This window comes from Silene latifolia, chromosome 3 (genome assembly GCF_048544455.1).
Source record: "Silene latifolia isolate original U9 population chromosome 3, ASM4854445v1, whole genome shotgun sequence".
NCBI lineage: Eukaryota > Viridiplantae > Streptophyta > Magnoliopsida > Caryophyllales > Caryophyllaceae > Silene > Silene latifolia.
In genome coordinates, this window is record NC_133528.1 from 150,374,567 (window position 1) to 150,395,276 (window position 20,710).

The following is a 20,710-nucleotide window of genomic DNA, read 5'->3' on the forward strand; positions in this document are numbered from 1 at the left end:
ATGTATGAAACTAATTAATTAAATTCTACTTAAGATAAAGCAACCCAATAACAATTAAATGTAACAATAATTACCCCCATTAACAATACACGCTAAAAAAAGGGACATTTCAATCAAATTAGACTTCAATTACGAATTAAAGTAAATGTAAATGAAACATTAATCATCCCCACTAACAATACATGCTGAAAAAGAGGGACATTTCAATCAAACAAGACTTCAGTTATGCACAAAATCAGCCTACTAACTACATAAACGATAAGCAACATGACTTGCACATTATAAATAATAAACAACCATTTTACACCTCACAACAATACCAACAATGCAAGAGCCACAACAAATCAGTGTATCTAAATTGATAAGAGGAACAACAGGCGACAACCTTGAAGCTATAGTAAAGGTGAACGGGGTCTTACCGTCTAGCCGGCTACATTGCCCTTATGTCGTATGCTGCTTCATCTGAGAGAAAAAAAGCAAGACTTGCACGTCGTTCTAACAACACATGCCCTCACGTGTTAAGCAAAAATGGATAATTTTCCAATCAAAATATTTTCTATTTGTTCCCTCATAAAAGAATGTCGGGGCCTTCCTTTTTTTCATTCTTTGACTGCTCTCTCGATAAATGAAGAAAGACTGATTCTTGCGAAGCAGGAACTTTAGTGGCTCGAACGGTAGTGATGAGGTTGCGCACTTGGGCAGGCAAAGAGGGTTGATCCCACGACCAGAAATTTTAAATACTAAATACTGCACAAAACAATTAAAATTAGGCTCGGTCAACTGGAATGTGATCTATGTGAAAGTTAGGGTAGTGCGAAAATAGAGAAAAGAAGACTTTGTTGAAGAAGATTTTTCTTTAATACTAATATTGGTGGATGAAGAGGTAAGAAAGTTTACTTTACTTTTACTAAATGTCCCATATATTTTTTTTCCATAGAAATTTTACTAACAAAAGTGTGCAACAAAATTATCCATTGTAGGGACATATCATTCAAACAACCGTAGGAAAAGCTCTTATAAAAAGTTTCGAAGACCAAATAATTGAGGGTTACACTTGCAAAATTGGCAGAAAAGTTTGTTTTATTATTTTTTTCTTTCCCTTTCCCGTTTCCACTCCTTCCCGGTTCCCACGACCCGAAATCCCTCTATCTTCATTCCCAAAAGTGGCTTAGGCCCTCAAGTAGACATGTCAAACGGGTCGATTCCCGGATCGGGTCGGGTCAGGTTAGGGTTAGAATACGAGTCAAATAAAAGTTTATGATGTTTTTTATTTTATCATTTTTTAGCCGAAAAACATACTTTATAAAATTAAATCATATTTAATATTAATAATATTATTATTTTCATTATTTTAATAATTATTTTATTATTTAATGATATAAAATTTACTCTTCTAGGTAACTTAATCTTGTACTTTTAAATTAGTAGAACACTCATCTTCCTAAGCATAGAAATTGAAGCATTATCTTCCTAACCATAGAACACATCACGTGCTTTATGAATTATGACACAAGCTCGAAGTGAATGCGGCTACGTAGCCAACAAGGATGATGACAGTAAATTTAACCCAATAATGATTAAGTTTTATGTTACATTAACCATTTCAATCAAAATCAAATTTTAAGGCGATACCCGACCAAGTACTCCTCATGCCAATCCGATACCCGAAGTAAGGCATATTCCGAGATAATCCGACCAAACCCGACTTAACCCACAAATGCACATGACTCGAATAAATCCGACATCACGATAACCCAAACCCAAAACAATATGACTCGAATCCGACTCAATCCACCCGATTGCCACCTTTACAGCTTTACTCCTTTAATATTACCACCTCTACGAAAAATGGACATGATTTGAAGCATTTTCAAAAAAAAAAAAAAAAAGATCACTCACTCACTAATCTGTTAGAGTCGCGGACCTCCACCGATATTTCACCCCCACCGACTCTTCAGTGGACGTCTTCTTCGCCCCTCCAGTAAGCAATGGGTTTCATATCTGATTTTGGTTTTATTTATAGGGTTTAATAGATTTTGATTTTATATATATCTGGTTTGAGGTTATACTCCAATTAACCTATCTTCAGTTTTGTTATAATTTATGTTTAAATAATGATTTATTAAACATGTAATTAGTGAAGAATCAAATTAATGCAGCAAAATACAATATTTCCATCAAAATCAGTTGGAATAATCTGAGATAACCGAACTTACAAAATGTAAATAAAGTTATAATCTTCATATCATTTTAATTGTTTTGAATTCGTGTGTTATTTTTGTTTTTTATTGGTGGAAAATAGAGTTGATATAGTTAAAATCATACAATTTAAAGATAATTCAGCTTGCAAAATCTATTAAGTCATCAACCTAGAAACTAAAGTTAGAACTTTATATGATTTATGGGTATGGTTTTGTATTTGGATTGAATTGCTGATGCTTTTATTTCAGGTGTTCTGTTAAACTCTACCTATGTTGTTTATTTGTTAAATTGTTCTTTCATCATGACGGTATCACACTAGTATGCTTGGATCATTATTAGATTTGTGGCACCTTTCATGTTTTTTATATCCATTATATTCTTTAGGAGATTCTCTTGCGAGGGTTATTTCTTCCGTTGGATAAGTGGTATTTGTTTTTCTTGTTTACAAGTTTTTTTACAAAACAATAGAGCAATTACTGTTTAGAACAAGGTCTTCGTTCGATGTTGAAGACAAGGAAACTTGAACTTATGGAAAGTTTAGTCTCTACAAAGTTTTGAACATGAATAAGCGAGCCTCTAACGTATCCATTACCCATGCCGTAATGGGTACCTACGACAAGGACAAAAAAAGCTTTCCTCATTGGAAAAAAATGGTGGTGTTTGTGTGAGAAGGAAGTTGCTTATTTATTTGGGATGAAACCCGATGACAAAGAAGGAGAAGAGAAGGCAGTTGGCCCGGATGTGTCATTGACCTTACTCCTAAGTTGAACTTGAATATAACTAGCGACGACGATCTTATCAAGAAAAAAATTCTCTATAAAATTATTGACAAGACAGTACTTACGGAAGAAAACAAACAAAGATTCAATTTAGAAATTAATTTATTTCTATGTATTTAATTTCTTCATTTTCTTTGCAAGTCTTAAATATTTTTCCTATGATATTGATAAAATCGAAGATAGGGCCAAGGTCATTGTTGAACGTGTGATTAATGATATTCATGCATATAAATCTAAGAAGATGAAAATCGAGAAATCTAAAGACATTGTAAATGAAGAAATTCAATACATAGAAATAAATTAATTTATTCAACGCCTTTTAATTTCTCTCTTTTCGATTTCTCGATTTCTATCCTCTCGCCTTTCATCTTCTTAGATTTATGCATGAATACCACTTATCACACGTTCAAGAATGCCGTTGGCCCAATTGGTATCTTCGAATTCATCAATATCATAAGAGAAATCCTTGAGACTTAGAGCTTGAAGAATGAAGAAATTCAAAACATAGAAAAAAATTAATTTCTGAATTAAATCTATGTTTTCCTCCGAAAGTACCCTCTTGTCAATAATTTTATAGAGAATTTTTTTTCTTCATAAGATCAACAAATCCGGTATGTCTGTCCAAACTCCAAGCCACTTTCTTTTCCACTTCTTTGCCATCGGGTTTCAACCCAAGCAAATAAGAAAAAAATATCACACAAACAACACCATTTTTTTAAATGAGGAAAACTTTTTGGTCCTTTTCATAGGTATCCATTACGACACGGGTAATGGATAAGTTAGAGGCTCGCTTATTCATGTTCAAAACTTTGTAAAAGACTGAAGAACGGGCAATGAAGACCTTCTAAAGAGTAATTACTCTATCGTTTTGTAAACAAGAAAAAACAAAAATAAACCAATTATCCAACGAACAAAACAACTCTCACTAGAGAATCTCCTAAAGAATACAATGTATATAACAAACATACATAAAAAACATAAAACGTGCAACAAATCTAATAATGCTCCAAGCAACGGACACCGTACCGTCATGATGAAAGAACAGTCTAATATTTACTTCTACCAATGTATGAGCATAGAAACAAATTGCAAAAAATAAGTGTAACAAATAAACAACACAGATGAAGTTCAACAAAACACCTGAAATAAATGCAATACTTAAATACAAAACTATAACCCCTCAGTCATATTCTAAGCCCTTGATCATGACCAAACATGATTAAATAAAAACAAAGAAGGAGGATAATACAAGATAAGAGATCGACGTTTAAATTAACTTTTCAATTAAAAATAGTGTCCGAATTTGAAATAATGCTGAAAAATAAAATAATTGTCGTTTTGGATCAGTTTTGAAAATAATTGTCGAAATAGTGTCCGCGTAGGCTCGGAACTGTGTGGTGTTCAAACACGTCATACGTATTGGCGAGTATAAGCAAGAAAACACGCCATATCCAATGACGTGTTTCATCAGTCCAATTTTTCATCTCCAATCCAATAGCTGGTCTAGTGGAAACAAATTAAACACGCCATTAGGAATGACGGGTCTTCTTCAGTAAACGCACCAATACCAATGGCGTATTTCTTCAGTGCGTTTTTCAGTTCCAATCCAGTAGCTAGCCTAAGTGGTACAACCCAAACACGCCATTACGAGTGGCGTGTCTTTCCCATTAAACACGCCATTGGAGGTGGCGTGTTTCTTCAGTGCATTATTACAACCAAACTGCGAAAGTGGTTAAACACAGACACGCCAATACGTATACGTATGGCGTGCCTATGCAATACGGTTTTTTTTTACAAAGCTGCCCATGTTCACTTCGTCCTTATTTAATTCCATTGTCAATCGGCAGAACCAAACTCAACAATGCAAATTGGACACAAACCATTGTCTATTGAAAATTAAAATAGAGTTTACACACCAAATAGTTTAGCACAAGGGGTTTAAATTCTAAGTTTTCCAACTAAAATGTCAATTACATTAACCGTCTAAAGTGTCAAATACATTAACCGTCTAATTATTACAGTAAGTTCTTCAAGTCTACTTCTTTTTCTTTCCTCGAAGGCGACTCCAAAACCCTTTTCCCTGTGAAGGCTCCGGGGTACCTTGTTCATTGATGGGTGACATAGAAGGATTAGAGCGTTTAGCCCTCGTAGTGTATTGAACCAAATGTGCATCGTCATCTACATCCATTGAGTCGAGTGATTCTTAACCATAGGTGAACTTTCTTCCCTTGGTTGAAGAAGATGAGAATAGCTTACATGTTGAAAAGATTGAGAGGAGTAGTCTCGAATGTGTGAAACCATTGAGCGGAAATGATGAGGCACCTCAAGAGGCATTTGTTGAAACTCTTTATCACATGTATCATGGACATTGACAAAACCATGCGCCTAAAACAAAATATGTAGTATCACAAATCACATTTTATGAAATATTGGTTAAGAATTAAAAGACAAGTATATTAAGTATACTTATAAGATATTGTATGGCTCCAAATGGTGCTTGATAAGTAACTTGTTGGGAGAAAGAGTTCATGCGAAGAATAGTGCGATCTCGGTACCAAACCATGTAAGGGTCGTAGTAGCTCATTTCATTATCACCCTCTACACCACGATACCTAAAATCAGCCCTACTAACCCAACTTGATATGTATGGTTGATGTCTTTCTATCCGATTTCGTGAAGGGGCGTCCCTTTTGTCAACTTTGTGCAACTTAGGTTCGGTATTAGAATTTAAAGGGATATCTTGTTTCCACCCAAATTGACGAGTTACCCTATTAGGAAAATGTCACTCAACAATGTCGAAACAAATCATAGGTGCCATCATTGCCCAATCGTTGGAGTCATCATAACAAAACCCGGGCAAAAAAGATAAAATCTGTAAGTCAATCCTTATTTGATGTTGAGAACCTAATGGGTTCGGTCCATGATGAATAGCATTAACGGGTCCCATGAGTGTAGATCGACCAATACTAATCCTCTCCCACGCCCACAATTGCAATAGAATAAGGGACCTCCAATGTCTTTTGACTTGACGTTGCTTGCGCTATATAAATTACGATATAAAGTAGCAAGAACGACACTTCTCCAAGAATAATTATCTAAGTGGTCAAATCTCTGAACAAAGGCAAATAAACAACTTGAATGTCATTACCACTCTTATTCGGAAACCTGATAGTTGCCATTAAGATAAGCAAATACGCTCTCACATATTGATGTAGAACATCTTCATTTGCATCTTCTGGAAGACCACTAAATTGTTCCAACAACCAACCAATCCTTAGAGAAGCTACAACCTTATGGTATGCTCCTTTTTGCAATTTTCCTCCAACAAGGTTGTGATCTTCATACTATAATGAAGCCTTTTAATCAACCGTGTTGCTCAACAAAGTACTCATTAACTCTAAAAAATACACACTTTACGAGTGCCATTACGGGAAGAAAACGTGCTCCTTTAAGCACATTATTTATTAAATGCCTCTGCCAAATTAGTAGTCAATATTCCATATCTATGTCCATCATCATGACAAATTGACCACTTCTCTATTCCAATTTCAACAACATATTGTTGTGCCTCTTTATTCAACTCACCTAGGCGATGAAATCCTATGTCAAACTTCTTGTTTTGAAATTGCATTGCCGTTGACCCAAACATTTCTTTCAGTGCATTATTTCTAAATCTGTATTAACATTTGAAGCCAAATGACGAATGCAAACTCTATGATAAGCATACTGCTCCTCCCACCCACTACCAACTTCACTCATTGCTTTCATAATCCCCTTGTGTCTATCGGATATGACACACAACCCATTTCTTTTGATGACAAATACTCTTATGCAAGACATAAATCAAGGCCAAGTATCGGTATTTTCGGTTTCAACAATAGCAAAAGCAACGGGGAAAATTTGGTTAATGGTATCAATTGACATAGCTGTCAAAATAGTTCCCTTACTTTCCATATAAGAGTTCCATCAATGCTTAAAACTTGTTGACAAAATTCAAAGCCACCAATACATGGTTTAAATGCCCAAAAAACACACTTAGTGTTTGCACATTTGGGTTCGTTGTTCGTGTTGTATGAAATTGGACAATAGTGTCAGGATTAGATTTTTTTAAACCATGCATGAAACAAGGTAGCAACTCATATGATTTATCCCAATCTCCAAATATTTCCTTAATTGTTTTTTCTTTTGCATTTCAAGCTTTGGTGTATGAAATTGTGTAACCATACTTATCTTAATGGCAACTATCAGGTTTCCGGATAAGAGTGGTAATGACATTCAAGTTGTTTATTTGCCTTTGTTCAGAAATTTGACCAACTTAGATAATTATTCTTGGGAATGTGTCGTTCTTGCTACTTTATATCGTAATTTATATAGCGCAAGCAACGTCAAGTCAAAAGACATTAGAGGTCCCCTTATTCTATTACAATTGTGGGCGTGAGAGAGGATTAGTATTGGTCGATCTACACTCATGGGACCCGTTAATGTTATTCATCATGGACCGAACCCATTAGGTTCTCAACATCAAATAAGGATTGACTTATTGGGTCGTAAGTGGCTAAGTGTGAATCATAAGAGACCGGAAGGTATTACCACACTAATTGGGTATAGGGATGTTTTTGATACAATGCGACATGATCAGTTTATATGACAACCTTACACCCAACAGATTTTATCTTTTTTGCCCGGGTTTTGTTATGATGACTCCAACGATTGGGCAATGATGGCACCTATGATTTGTTTCGACATTGTTGAGTGGCATTTTCCTAATAGGGTAACTCGTCAATTTGGGTGGAAACAAGATATCCCTTTAAATTCTAATACCGAACCTAAGTTGCACAAAGTTGACAAAAGGGGCGCCCCTTCACGAAATCGGATAGAAAGACATCAACCATACATATCAAGTTGGGTTAGGAGGGCTGATTTTAGGTATCGTGGTGGAGAGGGTGATAATGAAATGAGCTACTACGACCCTTACATGGTTTGGTACCGAGATCGCACTATTCTTCGCATGAACTCTTTCTCCCAACAAGTTACTTATCAAGCACCATTTGGAGCCATACAATATCTTATAAGTATACTTAATATACCTGTCTTTTAATTCTTAACCAATATTTCATAAAATGTGATTTGTGATACTACATATTTTGTTTTAGGCGCATGGTTTTGTCAATGTCCATGATACATGTGATAAAGAGTTTCAACAAATGCCTCTTGAGGTGCCTCCTCATTTCCGCTCAATGGTTTCACACATTCGGGACTACTCCTCTCAATCTTTTCAACATGTAGGCTATTCTCATCTTCTTCAACCAAGGGAAGAAAGTTCACCTATGGTTCAAGAATCACTCTACTTAATGGATGTGGATGACAATGCACCTTTGGTTCAATACACTAGGAGGGCTAGGCGCTCTAATCCTTCTATGTCACCCATTAATGAACAAGGTACCCCGGAGCCTTCACAGGGGAAAGGGTTTTGGAGTCGCCTTTGAGGAAAGAACAAGAAGAAGATTTGAAAAACTTAATGTAATACTGTAGTTAGACGGTTAATGTATTTGGCACTTTAGACGGTTAATGTAATTGACATTTTAGTTGAAAAACTTAGAATTTAAACCCCTTGTGCTAAACTATGTGATGTGTAAACTCTATTTTAGTTTTCAATAGACTATGATTTGTGTCCAATTTGCAATGTTGAGTTTGGTTGTGCCGATTGACAATGGAATTAAATGAGGATGAAGTGAAAATGAGCAACTTTGTAAAACAAAAAACCATATTGCATAGGCACGCCATACGTATTGGCGTGTCTGTGTTTAACCACTTTCGTAGTTTGGTTGTAATAATGCACTAAAGAAACACGCCATCTCCAATGACGTGTTTAATGGGGAAGACACGCCACTCGTAATGGCGTGTTTGGGTTGTACCACTTAGGCTAACTACTGGATTGGAACTAAAAAAACGCACTGAAGAAATACGCCATTGGTATTGGCGTGTTCACTGAAGAAGACCCGCCATTCCTAATAGCGTGTTTAATTTGTTTCCACTAGCCCAGCTACTGGATTGGAGATGAAAAATTGGCCTGATGAAACACGTCACTGGATATGGCGTGTTTTCTTGCTTATACACGCCAATACGTATGGCGTGGTCGAACACCACAGAGGCTCGAAACTAAGCCTACGTGGACACCATTTCGACAATTATTTTCAAAACCAACCCAAAACGACAATTATTTTATTTTTCAACATTATTTCAAAAACGGACTCTTAAAAATATTAAAATAATATTGTTTACATTTATTATTTCAAATATAGCCAACCCCAAATCAATCATTTTGGTATAAGGCTCTAATGTTGTTGTATTATTTCAAATATAATATAAAAATAGTAATATTTTAATAATATTCTTAATTTATCTTTGACCCAACGGGTTGAATGAGTTGGGTCGGGTTTCGCCCCTAAAATAATGGGTCATTTCGGGCTCGGGTCATTTTGGATCACGGGTCAAGTTTTACGGAGGTGGGGTCGGGTTTTACGGGTCGGGCCATGTTTTGACAGGTATGAGATTGATTCCCTCTATGAACAACACTCCCATGATCGTATAAGCCAACTCTCACTACCACCTAAGGATAGCTGTTCACCGGAGTCTATGCTGGAACAACTACTGCCTTCGCCGAAGCCTACACCAACTCACTGGAGCCTACCGGAGCCACAACTCCACCCCCCTCTCCAACCCTTGGGAATCTCTAAACCACACCCACAACCACCATAAAAAAACACCACCAAATCAACACCTAAAATCCGAAAACCAATCTGGTGTTTCAAGGGGTGGGGGAGTGGTTTCGGGTTTTGGGTGGGTTGGCAGGCTCATGGGTGGCCGGGCGGTGTTGTGGCGGCCGACTGCCTCAGGTGAGTTGTCAGCAATGGTGGAAGATGGTGTTGGTTGTGGGTGATGAATAGAGAAGCTTATTATAAGTGGTTGATTTTTAGGACTGATTCCATATATTTTATAACAAATAAGGAAGACAATCAAAGGGAATTCCTTTCATTTCCTTTCCTTTTCCTTCCTTTCCCTTTCCCTCATCCAAACCAAACGCCTCCTTAGTTCTTTGTATCCAGTGGCCTTGTACGAGTTTTCATACAATGGTTAAAATTTAAAAGAGCATCAACAATCATCACCTCGACTAAGAGTATATACTGATCAGTCATCAGCAATCATTAAAAGTAGTGTGAAATAGGTTAAAGATGGCAAAAGAAAATAAATTAGGAAACAAGAAAGAAAGAAAACTGAGTTCTTAGGATCAAAATGACAACATTTTCATTATGTCCCAACACTCACCTTCCATCCGTGCCAAGAATTACCAGTGTATTCTTTTGATGCCCAAAGCCAACAATGTACCGAGCCTCTTCAAGCATTCAGATTTTAAAACACCTAGGTAAAAACTCCGATCCTGCAAAACAGAAATATCCAAGACAAGCAAGGAAAAAAAGTCATAAATATACGAAGCGAACAGGAAACACCTACACAGATTGCTAATCAGCCTTCCAGGTAGTTCATCTATGAAGTTTTTTTTTTTTTATGTCGCATCATCATTCTTCAGTTAAAAGTAGCTAATAATATTCCATAGTACTTCTGTTTGGCCAATTTTACTACTTTCTCAGAAGATGTGAGGGAGATTTTGAAAATGTATTGAAATGGCTTCTATTAGAATTAGAATTCAGCCAAAATATGCATGATTACCCCCATAGCTTATTACATTATCTTAATGATTGACAAAGATGGTATAGCACAAACGGACTACTGGTGATACTAGAAGCTACACGGCTACACATCTTTAAAAATTGCTAACATTGATCGAATTATAAATCTAACTTATTTCACCAAGTGGATATACCCACCAAATCCAGACTATCTGATGGAACGATTGTTTAGGTCAAAAATAATAGGGGAAGACAGATTATCAAATGACCAATATCAAATTAGATTATTACCGACTGAAATGTTATCTTTACTTGCAATAGCTTCAACTAATGGCCATCTTGACCAGGCTAATTTAACAATGTGGCACAGGAAGCACATGTAGCAATGAAACTTGAATTACAAATTTACAAGCAGCACATCATACTATCATAGCACTATGTTGTGTTTTTTTAATTTCAGCACTTTAAAGTTAGCCGTGAATGGACCAATATCAATCATGCAGTCGCGTGGTAACAGTGTATACCAAATGTACAGCAAAAAAAAAAAAAAAAAAAGAAATCTCAAGACTCAAATATGCAATTGGACAGCTTGCAAAAGTGCAATAAGAACTTTCCACGGAGAATCGTTCCCAGTCCAGGTTTCACTTCATTATTCATTTACATCATGATTCTTCTAAACGACCCAACTCCTAACAGAAATTTGCCAACTAACAAGTACAAAGTGAAGGGAGCATAGATTCACTTTCTAACTACCAATTAGTAAAGGAAGAATCAAGCAGGATCAATGTCTATACGACACACTACATGTTCCTTTAGAAAACGACAGCAATCCTTCACGAGTTATTTCTCCAAACTTGGTACTCAAGTTGCATCATGTACATAAGATGTCTACTTTGCCCGGAGAAGAATACATAAATCTGTTGTGCATGAGTTACTCTTTCTCCAGCTTTTAGTTCATTAGACCATCCCCAAGCAAAGGTCGCGCTAACTAGGTCGCGACCCGATTTTACTTTTAATCACACCTTATTAACCTTGACTCATTTTCACCCTCCCAAGCAGAAGGTCGCAACCTAGGTCATCAACCCAATCATTATCCACTTTACAACATTCTCAATCATTTTTTTTTATTATTTTTTAATTGTTCTACCAATCAAATTTGGACATATAGGAGGTCACAAAAGTGGTCAATTTGTTCAAGTATGGTCACAAATTGACCTTTGGTCACAAATTAACAACTTTGGTCACCAATTAAGTACCATAATTAGCTCATTAACCATGACCAAGCAAGGTCATGACCAAGCAATTGACCTTGCTTGGGGATGGTCTTACTACCATGTTTCTCCTAACCAATCACATCATTACTCCGAAAGAATAACCAGTATCAATTATCAAGCTATAAGAGTATTTTTAGTTTTGCACACAAACAGAGCATTTAACCTTCGATGTTTTAAACAGAGTTACTTTCAAATCTGTCCTCTTATGACACATCATAATGATCTAACAAATTACAACATAATGGAGAACAAAAGCAAATTTACCTCCTGGAGCAATGTACCGTCAAAAGTGTTAAACACTCTAACAAGAGTCTCCTTAGAGCTAGCAGTAGCCAATAACCCTCCATCTTGACTTAAGGCAAAGCATGAAATTCTCGAATCAGGGGCCACGATAAGCTTAGTCCTCTTTGAAGCATAATGCTCAATCCGAACCTGCCCCTTCTGCAACCCAGGAAAGACCAAAACTAACTTCCAGCTGATTGAGATACCTCACACAGCCCTTTAGGATTGGCAATAGTCTCTATCTGATGAGCAGCTTCAAGACCACGAAAGTATACACACACACGTTCTGATAAAGAACTACGCCAATTTGATCACGTCGAAGCCTAACACCTTGAACCTTGGACCGGAAGGACAACTCCCCAATACATCGAATGTGGTGATCATCCCATATCATCACCTGTAGAGGCACAAACACATTCAGATACTTCATTTCAGCAGACATTTTTAGAAATTAAGTATACTGCTGCTTACAAGAAGGACCATTAACCCATCTACCCAGTGCCTCAATGGCAAAACCTGGAATTCCAAACTTTACAAAAATGATTTTTTTTCTCCCTGATCTAGAACCCTAATCGCAACAATCTAAATTTACAACCTAAGCCTTGGTGTCTCCAAATCAAATTATATTAAGCAATTTCTAAAACATAATACAGTAGTTACACACACACACAAAAACTCAAGATCTTACAGTTTTGTGACTATCAAAACTAATAAATTGGAAAAAACATTGAGAAAGAAAATTTCCCTCTTGGGCTGGTCTTACTGACAATCAGGAGAACAATATTAACACCATATCAGGTAAACCTAAATTTATAAAAACAGCATTATCCACCTGACACAAAGATTGATTCATTTGGTTAAGTAAGGGTGTCTCCATGTCAGTTGTATGAATTCCTCTCCCTATGTGAAGCCACAGAGAGTAATTGTGCCAATTCAATGTTTTAAGGAAAATAAACTATGCCTAGGGTTGGGAAGTAACCCCAACATTAAACATAGTAACATATAGAGTCCTTAATATGTAAAGAGTTATATATGCTTTATGTTACTTGTATTTACACTTTAGATGTTATATGTTCTTGACTTCTTAATGTTACAAGATGAGGACTTAGAGCTTATATAAATAAGGGTCATAAATGATGTTGGATAAGAGTGGGTGTATGCTTAATATCCCGAATTAAGCATAGATTGAAATCTTAGCTAGTAGCTAAGTGTTGGAGGATTGGGATTGTATTATTGTTAGTGTTTAGATAATAATACAAAATTGGGTTGTGGTTAATTCCATAACAAAAATATTGTCTTTGCATTTTATATATTTGTACCAAAAACCTCAACACCTAGCAAGTGTCATAAACTCATAACAGGATGATCAGTCGTTCACTACTTGATCGATATACAATTACTTTACAAATTTCTCGATGGATCTAGAACACTTAGCATCGACCATTATTTCATATGCCAACTTTTCAGTCCATAAGTTCCTTAACACATTTCTGCTGCTAAACATGTATCAACAATACTGCAACAATCTAGCTTGCAACACTAGTTGACATTCAATATACTAATATAGGCAAACAGGTGAAGATTAATCAGTTAATCTAATTGCTATTTCTTAATCGCAAACACCCGTCCAAAACTAGCCGCATTACGATAAATATTTACCCACAAGTCCACAACAGCCAACATTTTGAGCAATGTGTCAATTCTTGACTAACATGGGTTACACAGCCGATCTTATGCTGGTATATAACCAACACAACCGATATAACAAGCCATAATAAATTATGCCATGGAACACACCATGACATCATCGTGCTTATTAGTGCGCTACCATGACCCACACTTCTGGTTGATAATGCAATTCAATACCATGGTCTAATTAATCAAAATTCAACAATTGCACAACCATACGACCATACGGAAACATCACACAAACCTGATGCTCAGAAAATCTTTTGGCATGGAAGAAAGCCATGTTGCCAGTCTGAGAACTGTTTCTTTAAAAATTGGTATGCTTTCAGTTCCTCGCCTACAAAAGCCTGATCATCACAATGAAATTCCAATTCCACTGGACACAGGCCGTCAAATAGTTTCGGAGCTTTTGAATCTTCCAGATAGTCCAATTTGGTGACTTTTGAAATTAATGTTTTATGTTCTTGAAGTAAATTTTGGGAGTCTTCTCCATCCAAAGAAGGGGAATCATTGGTAGAAAATGCTGAAGGCTCATACAAATATAATGAGCCTGGATTTGAGGAGTCAACCCAGGCATCGTCCTTGTCGTCCCCAAGTGAGACTGTATGTTCTTTATCCTGATCCTTGCTTATACCCAGTTCCTTGGCTAAACACATAACTGGTTTTAATTTACGAGCAATCAATGTTTCTGGTGAATAGTCATTCAGTTGAGTGATAAATGAATGACCATTTCTTGAAATCTCATACAGAACAAGTAAAGCATGAAGAGGAACAGCTGGACCAACAAATTCAACTCCACCTGTAATCTTCCTTCGCCTTTTATTAAATTGATGAGATGGCGATTTTAAGAAAAATGGAGGCGCCTGGCTTTGATCCGGAATGCTTGGGAATTCCAAAGCCCCATCTCTATACGGGGAGAAAGCCATTTCTAAACTACTCATAGGTAAGCTGATCCACATTAACCTACTAGCAATCTCATACAAGCTAGTTGGCATATTACAACAACAACAACATCAGAGCCTTAATTCCAAAATGATTTGGGGTCGGCCTAGTTGGCATATTAACATCGCTAAAAATATCAGATGTAGAAAGGTGCAGTATTGGAGGAGCACATCCAAACGACTTCAATTTCTCACTCATAAATTCACGAAAGTCATTGGAGCATTTGTTTTCACATTCAATCACAGCACTGTTCTTGAATTTCGAAAACAATAATCTGGTAAGATTACCATTCAAATGGCCAAAAAGATACTCAAGTTTGACATACCTAAACCTCTTAGTAAATTTATATTTCTCATCACCCATGTGGCACAGCAGAGAATCTTTGGAAAGTGGCGGAATTTCATGATAAGCTGTCCTCACCATATTCCAGGAGGCATAATAATTCTCGGTTTCAATCGTCCCAGAGGACATTAACCGGACAAGTGTAAAGCCTCCGTGTTCTACAGAGCCCAAGAATGAGGACGAGAGATCCTTGTCCAGCATGAAAAAACCAAGAACCACTTCCTTCTTATGTTGCCATTTAATCCACTCAGGAAAATCATCCTTGACAAACTCTTCCTTTAGTAGACAACTACCGCAGCCACAACAATGACCAGACAATCGAAGTTCCGAAGGATGCTCCCATGCATAAAAAGAATCAGAGAATTTTGACATTTTAGAAGAAAAAGACTGTGTAGCGGCTGAAGTAGGGCGTCCATAACAGAAAAGGCTAAACTCATATACCAAAATGATCCTAAGATTATCGCAGAACCCATTTCAGATGCCCCTGCATATGTCTCATTAAGTGGGTGTGATCTAAGTTCAGAGAGCGGTAAAACACTAATATAACATGGCTTGTGAAGATTATGACCCCACCTCAAAATGGGCATTAGGGGCTTACGAACATCGCATAAAAGAAGCCAATGCGTTGAAGCAACCATAAAATAGAAACCCTCATTCCCAGCTATTGAAAACGCAACTAGTCGCTCCTCCTCACGTCATACATCCCCAGCATCCCAGTTCTCAACAAGCAGCAAGGCTGACCCTTACCAAATCTAAAATCTATCAGGAAAACAGCCATTAAATTAGCGACAATCAAAATCCGAGGGTGCCAACTAAATTCACAGCTAAACCACCCATCCCCTGCAGACTCACCCAGATCACTCCATTCAATACTCATCCTTTTCCCATTAAAACAAGAAGACTCGGTCGGCAAATGTGGGTTCCAACAAACATGAACCACTGTACAACTCTTAAACAACCTACCACCAATATACTCCAACACCGGCTTTTTAAAATTGGGACCGCGTCCATTAATTCTAACACTAAACCAATGAGCAGCGTACATATTACAAGCAACCAAAAACCCAATACAACCCATACTATCCAATTCACCAACATCAAAATCATCCAAACGACAAGCTGCCAATCTAACAATCTGATGATCAAATTTAACTGAAGAAGTAAAAACAGTCTGTCTCTCACCAAAATCAACTATACCCACATTGGAATCCTTGACTGTCAAAACTACAAAACCAACAGTATTCGAATTAGACCCGGATGGAAAAAAAAAAACAATAACCCAATCATTGGGACAGCGAAGAGGGTGAAGATGGTTTTGACTGAGCCAACACGAGGCATTACTGCAATGCTGAGTCCCGAATGAGGAAGCAATAGCATTGGAAGTCGTGCGTAGGACAGCACCACCAGAGTCATTCATGGTGGTAGTCTCAATGAATCGAGAGAGCGAAACATGGGGCGGGGGAAGGAGCATAGGACAGAACTGAGAGGGGGAAGACAGTAGAGTGGTTACGGTTTCGGGGACGGGGACGGGGTTGAAAAACAGTGGACCCAATGAAGTATCTGATACAAGCAGAGGTGGGCAATTTACTAATGAAATTGGAAACAATGATTTCCATTCTTCTGAAAATTGCATTATTAATTCAAAATTTGGAAATAATTCAACAAAATCACACAATTCGGGAATCAAAATCAGCAGTATATGTATCAGTTTTCCAGAATTATTGGGATTCTATGCAAAAAAAATCGGGATAAATTAAAATGCATCATCATCGTATTAATTCCACAAAATTGGTAGAAACAATGCAATCGAAGTTGTTAGTAGTAGAAAGATTAAGGAAATACCTGCAATTGAATCTGTTTTCTGGTAATCTATACAAGTATTGTTCTTCTATTTTCTAGGGTTTTGGAGAAAGGGGATAAATCTTTCAGGGTTTATGAATCTGTGTGAGTTTTAGAGTCGATGAGCGAGCCGGGTTTACATTAGATGAGCTGGTAATCGGGTTACTCGATTTAGTTTTTTTTTTTTTTTTTTTGAGGGAAGGTTACTCGATTTAGTTTTGACTCTCGGAAAGATCGGTTGAGTAATAATAGGAGGAGTATGGCCGGAGCTTGCCCTCCTCGGCGAATCACGACAACCATGAATACCATGAAGCTTGCCCTCATCAGGAGCTCGACGGATCATAGCTGATTAGCCAAAAGAAGAGATAAGATAAGATCCCTTTATCTAAGACCACGACTCGTTAAGAGCGCCTTTGAAGGCTTTCCATTGATGAGGAACGAGATTACGAGAATGACATTAAGGTTACACATTTCATGAACCTATCCATACATCGGCCTAAAAATCTCATACGCCTCATGAAAGGACCAAGAAAATTCCACTCAAGTCGTGTCGTATGTGGGCGATGCTCAATTGCTCATACCAGGTTTGAGCACGGTATTTTTGGCCCTACCATCTCCCTTTCTTTTCATAGCACGAAATATTTCAAGTGCAATCAGAGCATTATTATCTGTATTCTGTAATGAGCAATACGGGATAAAGGCGCTCTGATTCTCTGAATTAACCTCATTCAAAAAGCCTTTAAATCGATTAGCCATAACTTTGGATAGTACTATTTTATAAAGGACATTACAAAGACTTATGGTCTCGACTTTCAAAACCTTCCTAGGTACATGACATTTTGGCATTAACACCACTGAAGTATTATTTATTTTTACGAAAAAAAAAAATCTATCCTATTTAATTCGTTTTAAAATTAAGATGGATACATCTGTCTTAAAAAAAATTGTAATTGCATTATAAATTTATGACATCATCATCAACACTTACTCAGATGAAGCCTTTAGTTGAGTGTTGACCTAGCCTAGATGTGTACGTTGGGCCTGGCCGGTGCGGGCTGAGTCGGTCTAAGGAGCGGGCCGGATTGAGTGCCAGCAGCCCAAGCACTACACTAAATGAGGACCGGACTGGAGCGAGCTCGTGGTGGGCCAATTTTATCTAGCACAAGCCCGACCCACTGATGAGTAGCGGCCAGTGTCGGGCTGAGCTTTCATAATTTTTTTTATTTGTGTTTGGACCGGGTCGGGCCGAGTAAGTTGTGACACTAGCTCAGCCAGAGGAGATATACAGACTGGGCTTCATACTGGTCGGGCTACTAGATATTGGCCCACAAAGTCGGGCTAGGTCGGACTGGCCCGTTATATTGTACACCTCTGACCTTGCCTATATGCAAACTAATTGATAGAACTTTGTTGACGTAGAATATGGGAAATAGACATACATACTAATGAGAAGCACGGGCAAAGATGATGTTCCACTAGTACGTAGTACCACTTCGTTAACATTGTGAATATCCATGCAACGTACGTTATGAGCTGTTTTTTTGCTGTATTTTCACAAGTCTTTCTTTTTAATCCACCTTCCTCCTTCCTTTCCTTCTTAAATATAACCTACATTTGAAATAATCCATATTCACTCCATAATCATAATAGTTCATTATTATTAAACACGATTTCACTCTTATGGCGATAACAACATTATTGTTAATAATTCTACTTTTTCTATTATCGTCTTCTTTTTCACCACTACCCTTAGTGTTTGTGGCTGAGGCGAGGATGTTAGGGCCAAATTCCGAAAGTGTTAATATGGTTGTAGGGCCGTCGTCTTCAAGTGGATTTACAAGCAAGGCGTTAGATGATTGTCTACCGAAGGGACAGTTTGGGCACCACTCGGCCCCAAGCCGTTACGCTAATGGAGAAGCGCTAGGTGCGAGATTGTGTTTTGGTTATGCTCCTGTTGTGGCACCAGTAGCTAGTCCTTAATTTTTTGTTTAAATTGTTTAGAAGCATTATGTTTTTATTACGTGACTCGATAATAGACTGGGTCACTAACACTCACTATGATATAAAATATGTATCGAGTACATGATCTTGAGTTCCTATGTCCTAATTAATTAATGGTTTATCTTTGTTTGTAATTCTATTGATATAGTCGTGGAAAAGTCATGGAGGAACGAGGAAGTATTTAAAATGATCCAATTAAATTGTAATTATTCAAATTATTTATTGGTAAGAATCAAAGAATGTTATTGTCCAAGAAAATATATTGACGGAGTGTTTAAATTAATCATAATAGCCACAAAATTTCTTTGTATTGTTAGCCAAAATAAAGCAAACGATAAAATATCTCTTGTATAATCGTTTAACAAAAATCCGTTGTAGTCTAGTTGGTTAGGATACTCGGCTCTCACCCGAGAGACCCGGGTTCAAGTCCCGGCAACGGAATTTTCCTTCTTAACTTTTTTTTTTCCGGGTGATATGATCAAACGGGCTTGTTTGTCACACCAATTCTTATTTAAGACTGTTTAACATAAAGACCGTCCTCATGCCCGATTAAAATAAAGGTGTAAATAAAAGAGACTTGCAGCTTCTAATCCTTCCGTGTCTGAACCATGGCTAATACCTTTACTAGTCACAAGATGATTAAACTGTCTTTGGCTCAAGGAAATGGCATGCAAGCAGTGATTCCAAGCCCGTAATAAACAGGGAAGAATTAAGGTATGATTAACGGGCAATGAGAAACCGAAGATGGGGCCCTCTGGTTGAGTCCAGGGCCCATGAAGCTGCTCTTCGATCATCAGCCATGAATCACCACAGATGCTCTCGACGACACACATACAGTCATTGTCTGAATTGCTGTAATAATCAGTACTGAGTATCTCCCATGACTCGTCACAGCGTCACTGCTGCTTTCTATATCGCTGTGACCGGAATTAGAGATTCACTCCCATTGCTCGCCGCATAATACTTCTAGATTTGGTTGTAACTCGCTGGGCACGACAGGATAAACCATAATTTCCGGTATTGGGTTGACACATGCAACATGCAGTAGTACATTGTACTGATGCATTATTAAGCATTATCATACTCTTGCCGTCACAGTCATTTGTTTACCATTTATATTCACTGTGACGAGTATTTTAATTTAATCAAAGGTAAACAAATAATTGGGACAGAGGGAGTATATGCACTAGCCTCTAGGTGACTAAATATTGGAAAGGAACTATTGAGACGACCTAACAAGAAGTCTGATCGATCTTAATTTACTGCTTATTGTATAAGGTGTGAGACCGTCTTTTAGGAGATCAAATTAGTCCGTCTTTCAGTTTTACGTACCTGCTTGATCAAAGGTTGTGTTAGTACTTAGTAGGCAGTATGTTGGTGTGTGGAGCAATGTTGAAACCAGCAGACCTCACTTCATTATGTTCCTGTAATGATAAATTACTCTTCTGTAATATATTATCAACAATCCGTTGTAGTCTAGTTGGTTAGGATACTCGGCTCTCACCCGAGAGACCCGGGTTCAAGTCCCGGCAACGGAATTTTTTAATTTTTTTTCCTGACTTTCGCCCTCCGCCCTGTGCTTGGTCAGTACATCGCCCATGGTACCCTCTTTGAGGAAACTCTTTACAGCTTTACCAATCATGGTAAGGCCATCATATTTCTATTTCGAGCT

The 20,710-nt window shown here is 37.4% G+C and overlaps 1 protein-coding gene and 2 non-coding genes across 4 annotated transcripts; 2 read left to right on the forward strand and 1 right to left on the reverse strand.

Annotated features, from left to right (window-relative positions):
• Positions 1 to 259: 259 nt before the first annotated feature.
• LOC141648478 (uncharacterized) lies at positions 260 to 17,145 on the reverse strand. 2 transcript variants are annotated; one of them, XR_012546028.1, is made up of 4 exons: positions 17,041 to 17,145; positions 12,208 to 12,622; positions 10,308 to 10,419; positions 260 to 747 (listed from the first exon to the last, which is right to left on the reverse strand). XR_012546028.1 is itself a non-coding variant. In XM_074457167.1 (3 exons), the coding sequence occupies exons 1-2, from the start codon at positions 15,568 to 15,570 to the stop codon at positions 14,166 to 14,168; spliced, it is 1,341 nt and encodes a 446-aa protein (XP_074313268.1). In that variant the 5' UTR covers positions 15,571 to 15,752; the 3' UTR covers positions 12,535 to 12,622; positions 14,159 to 14,165. The 2 variants fall into 2 exon arrangements, 1 of the variants encoding a protein (XP_074313268.1); XM_074457167.1 differs by lacking the exons at positions 260 to 747; positions 10,308 to 10,419; positions 17,041 to 17,145 and adding exons at positions 14,159 to 14,898; positions 14,963 to 15,752 and having other exon boundaries at positions 12,535 to 12,622.
• Positions 17,146 to 19,406: 2,261 nt separating this feature from the next.
• Positions 19,407 to 19,479, forward strand: TRNAE-CUC (transfer RNA glutamic acid (anticodon CUC)). The gene has a single exon. It is a non-coding gene; the product is annotated as a tRNA-Glu (tRNA).
• Positions 19,480 to 20,503: 1,024 nt separating this feature from the next.
• On the forward strand, positions 20,504 to 20,576 carry TRNAE-CUC (transfer RNA glutamic acid (anticodon CUC)). The gene has a single exon. It is a non-coding gene; the product is annotated as a tRNA-Glu (tRNA).
• Positions 20,577 to 20,710: the final 134 nt, after the last annotated feature.